At 56.8% G+C, this 9,642-nt stretch overlaps 1 protein-coding gene across 1 annotated transcript in view; it reads left to right on the top strand.

Moving 5' to 3' along the window:
- The window catches only part of LOC139241259 (plectin-like), a gene marked incomplete at its 3' end in the record, with an annotated part of 82,362 nt that overhangs the window by 47,606 nt on the left and 25,114 nt on the right, over window positions 1-9,642 (top strand). The window contains exons 9-10 of the mRNA XM_070869909.1: window positions 241-402; window positions 6,032-6,136. Coding sequence (XP_070726010.1) covers window positions 241-402; window positions 6,032-6,136 — 267 coding nt within the window. The remainder of the gene's footprint in view (window positions 1-240; window positions 403-6,031; window positions 6,137-9,642) is intronic.

Genomic DNA, 9,642 nt, shown 5'->3' with positions numbered 1-9,642 from the left:
CCTCCCCCCCCCGTCTCTCCCCCTCCCCCCCCCGTCTCTCCCCTCCCCCCCCGTCTCTCCCCCCTCCCCCCCCCCGTCCCTCCCCCTCCCCCCCCGTCTCTCCCCCTCCCCCCCCGTGTCTCTCCCCCTCCCCCCCCCCCGTCTCTCCCCCCTCCCACCTTCCTGTCTCCCCATCACCCATCGCGCTGTCACTCTGGTCTTTCCTCATTAAACACTGATGCTAAACTGTTATTGATCTAGAATTCCTCCAAGTCTCGTCTACGTAATCTAGAGAGCTTGAACACATTTGTATCCATGGCAACCAAGGAGTTAATGTGGCTGAATGATAAGGAAGAAGAGGAGGTGAACTACGATTGGAGTGAACGCAACACCAACATAGTGGCCAAGAAAGATAATTACTCGGTAAGATCTCCCGGTGTGTGAGGTCCCGGTGTGTGTCGTCCCGGTGTGTGAGGTCTCGGTGTATGTCCCGGTGTGTGAGGTCCCGGTGTGTGAGGTCCCGGTGTGTGAGGTCCCGGTGTGTGAGGTCCCGGTGTGTGTCGTCCCGGTGTGTGAGGTCCCGGTGTGTGAGGTCCCGGTGTGTGAGGTCCCGGTGTGTGAGGTCCCGGTGTGTGAGGTCTCGGTGTGTGAGGTCCCGGTGTGTGAGTGTGAGGTCCCGGTGTGTGAGGTCCCGGTGTGTGTCCCGGTGTGTGAGGGGTCCCGGTGTGTGAGGTCCCGGTGTGTGAGGTCCCGGTGTGTGAGGTCCCGGTGTGTGAGGTCTCGGTGTGTGTCCCGGTGTGTGAGGTCCCGGTGTGTGAGGTCCCGGTGTGTGAGGTCCCGGTGTGTGAGGTCCCGGTGTGTGAGGTCCCGGTGTGTGAGGTCTCAGTGTATGTCCCGGTGTGTGAGGTCCTTGTGTGTGAGGTCTCGGTGTATGTCCCGGTGTGCGAGGTCCCGGTGTGCGAGGTCCCGGTGTGCGAGGTCTCGGTGTATGTCCCGGTGTGTGAAGTCCCGGTGTGTGAGGTCCCGGTGTGTGAGGTCCTTGTGTGTGAGGTCTCGGTGTATGTCCCGGTGTGCGAGGTCCCGGTGTGCGAGGTCCCGGTGTGCGAGGTCTCGGTGTATGTCCCGGTGTGTGAGGTCCCGGTGTGTGAGGTCCCGGTGTGTGAGGTCCCGGTGTGTGAGGTCTCGGTGTATGTCCCGGTGTGTGAGGTCCCGGTGTGTGAGGTCTCAGTGTGTGTCCCGGTGTTGTGAGGTCCCGGTGTGTGAGGTCCTTGTGTGTGAGGTCTCGGTGTATGTCCCGGTGTGTGAGGTCCCGGTGTGTGAGGTCCCGGTGTGTGAGGTCCCGGTGTGTGAGGTCCCGGTGTGTGAGGTCCCGGTGTGTGTCCCGGTGTGTGAGGTCCCGGTATATGTCCTGGTGTGTGAGGTCCCGGTGTGTGAGGTCCCGGTGTGTGAAGTCTCTGTGTGTGAGTTCTCTGTGTGTGAGGTCCCGGTGTGTGAGGTCCCGGTGTGTGTCCCGGTATGTGAGGTCCCGGTGTGTGAGGTCCCGGTGTGTGAGGTCCCGGTGTGTGAGGTCCCGGTGTGTGAGTGTGAGGTCCCGGTGTGTGTCCCGGTGTGTGAGGTCCCGGTGCGTGAGGTCCTTGTGTGTGAGGTCTCGGTGTATGTCCCGGTGTGTGAGGTCCCGGTGTGTGAGGTCCCGGTGTGTGAGGTCCCGGTGTGTGAGGTCCCGGTGTGTGAGATCCCGGTGTGTGTCCCGGTGTGTGAGGTCCCGGTATATGTCCCGGTGTGTGAGGTCCCGGTGTGTGAGGTCCCGGTGTGTGAAGTCTCGGTGTGTGAGGTCTCGGTGTGTGAGGTCCCGGTGTGTGAGGTCCCGGTGTGTGTCCCGGTGTGTGAGGTCCCGGTGTGTGAGGTCCCGGTGTGTGAGGTCTCGGTGTGTGAGGTCCCGGTGTGTGAGGACTCGGTGTGTGTCCCGGTGTGTGAGGTCTCGGTGTATGTCCCGGTGTGTGAGGTCACGGTGTGTGAGGTACCGGTGTGTGAAGTCTCGGTGTGAGGTACCGGTGTGTGAAGTCTCGGTGTGAGGTCCCGGTGTGTGAGATCCTGGTGTTGTGAGGTCCCGGTGTGTGAGTTCCCGGTGTGTTCCGGTGTGTGAGCTCTCGGTGTATGTGAGCTCTCGGTGTGTGTGTGAGCTCTCGGTGTGTGTGAGCTCTCGGTGTGTGTGAGCCCGGTGTGTGTGAGCTCGGTGTGTGTGCACTCTCGGTGTGTGTGAGCTCGGTGTGTGTGAGCTCTCGGTGTGTGTGAGCTCGGTGTGTGTGAGCTCGGTGTGTGTGAGCTCTCGGTGTGTGTGAGCTCTCGGTGTGTGTGAGCTCGGTGTGTGTGAGCTCTCGGTGTGTGTGAGCTCGGTGTGTGTGAGCTCGGTGTGTGTGAGCTCTCGGTGTGTGTGAACTCTCGGTGTGTGTGAGCTCTCGGTGTGTGTGAGCTCTCGGTGTGTGTGAGCTCTCGGTGTGTGTGAGCTGTCGGTGTGTGTGAGCTCTCGGTGTGTGTGAGCTCGGTGTGTGAGAGCTCTCGGTGTGTGTGAGCTCGGTGTGTGTGAGCTCTCGGTGTGTGTGAGCTCTCGGTGTGTGTGAGCTCGGTGTGTGAGAGCTCTCGGTGTGTGTGAGCTCGGTGTGTGTGAGCTCTCGGTGTGTGTGAGCTCGGTGTGTGTGAGCTCGGTGTGTGTGAGCTCTCGGTGTGTGTGAGCTCGGTGTGCGTGAGCTCTCGGTGTGTGTGAGCCCGGTGTGTGTGAGCTCTCGGTGTGTGTGAGCTCGGTGTGTGAGAGCTCTCGGTGTGTGTGAGCTCTCGGTGTGTGTGAGCTCGGTGTGTGAACTCTCGGTGTGTGTGAGCTCTCGGTGTGTGTGAGCCCGGTGTGTGTGAGCTCTCGGTGTGTGTGAACTCTCGGTGTGTGTGAGCTCGGTGTGTGTGAGCTCGGTGTGTGAGAGCTCTCGGTGTGTGTGAGCTCTCGGTGTGTGTGAGCTCTCGGTGTGTGTGAGCTCTCGGTGTGTGTGAGCTCTCGGTGTGTGTGAGCTCTCGGTGTGTGTGAGCCCGGTGTGTGTGAGCTCTCGGTGTGTGTGAGCTCTCGGTGTGTGTGAGCTCGGTGTGTGTGAGCTCGGTGTGTGTGAGCTCGGTGTGTGTGAGCTCTCGGTGTGTGTGAGCTCGGTGTGTGTGAGCTCGGTGTGTGTGAGCTCTCGGTGTGTGTGAGCTCTCGGTGTGTGTGAGCTCGGTGTGTGTGAGCTCTCGGTGTGTGTGAGCTCGGTGTGTGTGAGCTCTCGGTGTGTGTGAGCTCGGTGTGTGTGAACTCTCGGTGTGTGTGAGCTCTCGGTGTGTGTGAGCTCTCGGTGTGTGTGAACTCTCGGTGTGTGTGAGCTCGGTGTGTGAGCTCTCGGTGTGTGTGAGCTCGGTGTGTGTGAGCTCTCGGTGTGTGTGAGCTCGGTGTGTGTGAGCTCGGTGTGTGTGAACTCTCGGTGTGTGTGAGCTCGGTGTGTGTGAGCTCTCGGTGTGTGTGAGCTCTCGGTGTGTGTGAGCTCGGTGTGTGTGAGCTCGGTGTGTGTGAACTCTCGGTGTGTGTGAGCTCGGTGTGTGTGAGCTCTCGGTGTGTGTGAGCTCTCGGTGTGTGTGAGCTCTCGGTGTGTGTGAGCTCTCGGTGTGTGTGAGCTCGGTGAGTGTGAGCTCTCGGTGTGTGTGAGCTCGGTGAGTGTGAGCTCTCGGTGTGTGTGAGCTCGGTGAGTGTGAGCTCTCGGTGTGTGTGTGAGCTCGGTGTGTGTGAGCTCTCGGTGTGTGTGAGCTCTCGGTGTGTGTGAGCTCTCGGTGTGTGTGAACTCTCGGTGTGTGTGAGCTCTCGGTGTGTGTGAGCTCGGTGTGTGTGAACTCTCGGTGTGTGTGAGCTCTCAGTGTGTGTGAGCTCTCGGTGTGTGTGAGCTCGGTGTGTGTGAGCTCTCGGTGTGTGTGAACTCTCGGTGTGTGTGTGAGCTCGGTGTGTGTGAACTCTCGGTGTGTGTGAGCTCTCGGTGTGTGTGAGCTCAGTGTGTGAACTCTCGGTGTGTGTGAGCTCGGTGTGTGTGAACTCTCGGTGTGTGTGAACTCTCGGTGTGTGTGAGCTCTCGGTGTGTGTGAACTCTCGGTGTGTGTGAGCTCGGTGTGTGTGAACTCTCGGTGTGTGTGAGCTCGGTGTGTGTGAGCTCTCGGTGTGTGTGAGCTCGGTGTGTGTGAGCTCGGTGTGTGTGAGCTCGGTGTGCGTGAGCTCTCGGTGTGTGTGAGCTCTCGGTGTGTGTGAGCTCTCGGTGTGTGTGAGCTCGGTGTGTGTGAACTCTCGGTGTGTGTGAGCTCGGTGAGTGTGAGCTCGGTGTGTGTGAGCTCTCGGTGTGTGTGAGCTCGGTGTGTGTGAACTCTCGGTGTGTGTGAGCTCGGTGTGTGTGAGCTCGGTGTGTGTGAGCTCTCGGTGTGTGTGAGCTCTCGGTGTGTGTGAGCTCTCGGTGTGTGTGAGCTCGGTGTGTGTGAACTCTCGGTGTGTGTGAGCTCTCGGTGTGTGTGAGCTCGGTGTGTGTGAGCTCGGTGTGTGTGAGCTCGGTGTGTGTGAGCTCTCGGTGTGTGTGAGCTCTCGGTGTGTGTGAGCTCGGTGTGTGTGAGCTCTCGGTGTGTGTGAGCTCGGTGTGTGTGAACTCTCGGTGTGTGTGAGCTCTCGGTGTGTGTGAGCTCGGTGTGTGTGAGCTCTCGGTGTGTGTGAGCTCGGTGTGTGTGAACTCTCGGTGTGTGTGAACTCTCGGTGTGTGAGCTCTCGGTGTGTGTGAACTCTCGGTGTGTGTGAGCTCGGTGTGTGTGAACTCTCGGTGTGTGTGAGCTCGGTGTGTGTGTGAGCTCTCGGTGTGTGTGAGCTCTCGGTGTGTGTGAGCTCTCGGTGTGTGTGAACTCTCGGTGTGTGTGAGCTCGGTGTGTGTGAGCTCGGTGTGTGTGAGCTCTCGGTGTGTGTGAACTCTCGGTGTGTGTGAGCTCGGTGTGTGTGAACTCTCGGTGTGTGTGAGCTCTCGGTGTGTGTGAGCTCGGTGTGTGTGAGCTCTCGGTGTGTGTGAACTCTCGGTGTGTGTGAGCTCGGTGTGTGTGAACTCTCGGTGTGTGTGTGAGCTCGGTGTGTGTGAACTCTCGGTGTGTGTGAGCTCTCGGTGTGTGTGAGCTCGGTGTGTGTGAGCTCTCGGTGTGTGTGAGCTCGGTGTGTGTGAGCTCGGTGTGTGTGAGCTCTCGGTGTGTGTGAACTCTCGGTGTGTGTGAGCTCGGTGTGTGTGAGCTCTCGGTGTGTGTGAGCTCGGTGTGTGTGAACTCTCGGTGTGTGTGAGCTCGGTGTGTGTGAACTCTCGGTGTGTGTGAGCTCGGTGTGTGTGAGCTCTCGGTGTGTGTGAACTCTCGGTGTGTGTGAGCTCGGTGTGTGTGTGAACTCTCGGTGTGTGTGAGCTCGGTGTGTGTGAGCTCTCGGTGTGTGTGAGCTCGGTGTGTGTGAACTCTCGGTGTGTGTGTGAGCTCTCGGTGTGTGTGAACTCTCGGTGTGTGTGAGCTCGGTGTGTGTGAGCTCTCGGTGTGTGTGAGCTCGGTGTGTGTGAACTCTCGGTGTGTGTGAGCTCGGTGTGTGTGAGCTCGGTGTGTGTGAGCTCGGTGTGTGTGAGCTCGGTGTGTGTGAGCTCGGTGTGTGTGAACTCTCGGTGTGTGTGAGCTCTCGGTGTGTGTGAGCTCGGTGTGTGTGAACTCTCGGTGTGTGTGAGCTCGGTGTGTGTGAGCTCTCGGTGTGTGTGAACTCTCGGTGTGTGTGAGCTCGGTGTGTGTGAGCTCGGTGTGTGTGAGCTCGGTGTGTGTGAACTCTCGGTGTGTGTGAGCTCGGTGTGTGTGAGCTCTCGGTGTGTGTGAGCTCGGTGTGTGTGAGCTCTCGGTGTGTGTGAACTCTCGGTGTGTGTGAGCTCGGTGTGTGTGAACTCTCAGTGTGTGAGCCCGGTGTGTGTGAGCCCGGTCTCGCTGAGTGTGTTTAATCTCTGTGTGTTGACAGGGGCTGATGAAGGAACTGGAGAGTAAGGAGAGAAAGGTGAACAGTATTCAGAACACTGGGGACAAGTTACTGCGAGAGGGCCACCCAGCGAAACAGACCATTGAGGTGAGGAAACAGCGTCCCTGGACCTAGGCAACAATGCAGGGAATGCCTCTCCCCGTATTCCCAGCCTCTCCTGGTATTCCCGAATAGTGCTCCTTTCTTCTGCTTATCTGACTTCCTGTATCCGTGTCAATAACCTGCGGTTAACTCGTTCCACGTTCCAGCAATCGTCAATCCACACAGCAATCAAACTTACAGTCGTTCCCCTCTTAAAACCACACAACAATTTGAACCCAGCTGAAATTCCCCACATTCTCCACTCTCATCAAAACTCACAATGTTTACAGCCGTCTTCATAACTTTCACACTCACTCTCGTGTCTCACACTCACTCTCGTGTCTCACACTCACTCTCGTGTCTCACTCTCTTGTGTCTCACACTCACTCTCGTGTCTCTCACACTCACTCTCGCGTCTCACACTCACTCTCGCGTCTCACACTCACTCTCGTATCTCACGCTCACTCTCGCGTTTCACACTCTCTCGTGTCTCACACATTCACTCTCGCGTCTCACACTCACTCTCGCGTCTCACACTCACTCTCGTGTCTCACACATTCACTCTCGCGTCTCACATTCACTCTCGCGTCTCACCCTCACTCTCGCGTCTCACCATCACTCTCGCGTCTCACCCTCACTCTCGCGTCTCACCATCACTCTCGCGTCTCACCCTCACTCTCGCGTCTCACCCTCACTCTCGCATCTCACCCTCACTCTCGCGTCTCACCCTCACTCTCGCGTTTCACACTCTCTCATGTCTCACACATTCACTCTCGCGTCTCACACTCACTCTCGTCTCTCACTCACTCTCGCGTCTCACACTCACTCTCGTCTTACACTCACTCTCGTGTCACACACTCACTCTCGTGTCTCTCACACTCACTCTCGCGTCTCACACTCACTCTCGCGTCTCACACTCACTCTCGTGTCTCACACATTCAATCTCGCGTCTCACACTCTCTCTCGCGTCTCACACTCACTCTCGCGTCTCACACTCACTCTCGCGTTTCACACTCTCATGTCTCACACATTCACTCTCGCGTCTCACACTCACTCTCGTCTCTCACACTCACTCTCGCGTTTCACACTCTCATGTCTCACACATTCAATCTCGCGTCTCACACTCACTCTCGCGTCTCACACTCACTCTCGCGTTTCACACTCTCATGTCTCACACATTCACTCTCGCGTCTCACACTCACTCTCGTCTCTCACACTCACTCTCGTCTCTCACACTCACTCTCGCGTCTCACCCTCACTCTCGCGTCTCACCCTCACTCTCGCGTCTCACCCTCACTCTCGCGTCTCACACTCACTCTCGCGTTTCACACTCTCTCATGTCTCACACATTCACTCTCGCGTCTCACACTCACACTCGTGTCTCACACAGCACTCTCGTCTCTCACACCCACTCTCGCGTCTCACACTCACTCTCGTCTTACACTCACTCTCGTGTCACACACTCACTCTCGTGTCTCTCACACTCACTCTCGCGTCTCACACTCACTCTCGCGTCTCACACTCACTCTCGTATCTCACGCTCACTCTCGTGTTTCACACTCTCTCGTGTCTCACACATTCACTCTCGCGTCTCACACTCACTCTCGCGTCTCACACTCACTCTCGCGTCTCACACATTCAATCTCGCGTCTCACACTCACTTTCGCGTCTCACACTCACTCTCGCGTTTCACACTCTCTCATGTCTCACACATTCACTCTCGCGTCTCACACTCTCTCGTCTCTCACACTCACTCTCGTGTCTCACACATTCAATCTCGCGTCTCACACTCACTCTCGTCTCTCACACTCACTCTCGCGTTTCACACTCTCTCATGTCTCACACTCTCTCGTCTCTCACACTCACTCTCGTGTCTCACACATTCACTCTCGCGTCTCACACTCTCTCGTCTCTCACTCTCACTCTCGTCTCTCACTCTCACTCTCGTCTCTCACACTCACTCTCGTCTCTCACACTCACTCTCGCGTCTCACACTCACTCTCGTCTTTCACTCTCTCGTGTCTCTCACACTCACTCGAGTCTCTTGCACTCACTCTCGTCTTTCACTCTCTCGTGTCTCTCACACTCACTCTCGTCTTTCACTCTCTCGTGTCTCTCACACTCACTCGAGTCTCTTGCACTCACTCTCGTCTTTCACTCTCTCATGTCTCACACATTCACTCTCGTGTCTCACACTCACTCTCGTGTTTCACACTCGTTCTCGTATCTCACTCACTCTCGTGTTTCACAAACTCACTCTCGTGTCTCACACTCACTCTCGTGTCTCTCACACTCACTCTCGTGTCTCACACTCACTCTCGTGTCTCTCACACTCACTCTCGTGTCTCTCACACTCACTCTCTTGTGTCACACTCACTCTCGTGTCTCTCACACTCACTCTCGTGTCTCACACTCACTCTCGTGTCTCTCACACTTACTCTCGTGTCTCTCACACTCACTCTCGTCTCTCACACTCACTCTCGTCTCTCACACTCACTCTCGCGTCTCACACTCACTCTCGCGTCTCACACTCACTCTCGTATCTCACGCTCACTCTCGCGTTTCACACTCTCTCGTGTCTCACACTCACTCTCGCGTCTCACACTCACTCTCGCGTCTCACACTCACTCTCGCGTCTCACACTCACTCTCGCGTCTCACGCTCTCTCGTCTCTCACACTCATTCTCGTCTTTCACTCTCTCGTGTCTCTCACACTCACTCTCGTCTTTCACTCTCTCGTGTCTCTCACACTCACTCTCGTCTTTCACTCTCTCGTGTCTCTCACACTCACTCGAGTCTCTTGCACTCACTCTCGTCTTTCACTCTCTCATGTCTCACACATTCACTCTCGTGTCTCACATATTCACTCTCGTGTCTCACACTCACTCTCGTGTTTCACACTCGTTCTCGTATCTCACTCACTCTCTCGTGTTTCACAAACTCACTCTCGTGTCTCTCACACTCACTCTCGTGGCTCACACTCACTCTCGTGTCTCACACACTCACTCCTGTGTTTCTCACACTCACTCTCGTGTCTCAAACTCACTCTCGTGTCTCACACTCACTCTCGTGTCTCTCACACTCACTCTCGTGTCTCTCACACTCACTCTCGTGTCTCTCACACTCACTCTCGCGTCTCACACTCACTCTCGCGTCTCACACTCACTCTCTTGTCTCACACTCACTCTCGTATCTCACTCACTCACTCTCGTGTCTCACACTCACTCTCGTGTCTCTCACACTCACTCTCGTGTCTCACACTCACTCTCGTGTCTCTCACACTCACTCTCGTGTCTCTCACACTCACTCTCTTGTGTCACACTCACTCTCGTGTCTCTCACACTCACTCTCGTGTCTCACACTCACTCTCGTGTCTCTCACACTTACTCTCGTGTCTCTCACACTCACTCTCGTCTCTCACACTCACTCTCGTCTCTCACACTCACTCTCGCGTCTCACACTCACTCTCGCGTCTCACACTCACTCTCGTATCTCACGCTCACTCTCGCGTT

The sequence above is a fragment of the Pristiophorus japonicus genome, unplaced genomic scaffold (assembly GCF_044704955.1).
Source record: "Pristiophorus japonicus isolate sPriJap1 unplaced genomic scaffold, sPriJap1.hap1 HAP1_SCAFFOLD_1011, whole genome shotgun sequence".
Lineage (NCBI taxonomy): Eukaryota > Metazoa > Chordata > Chondrichthyes > Pristiophoridae > Pristiophorus > Pristiophorus japonicus.
This window is presented reverse-complemented; position numbering and strand designations above follow the sequence as displayed.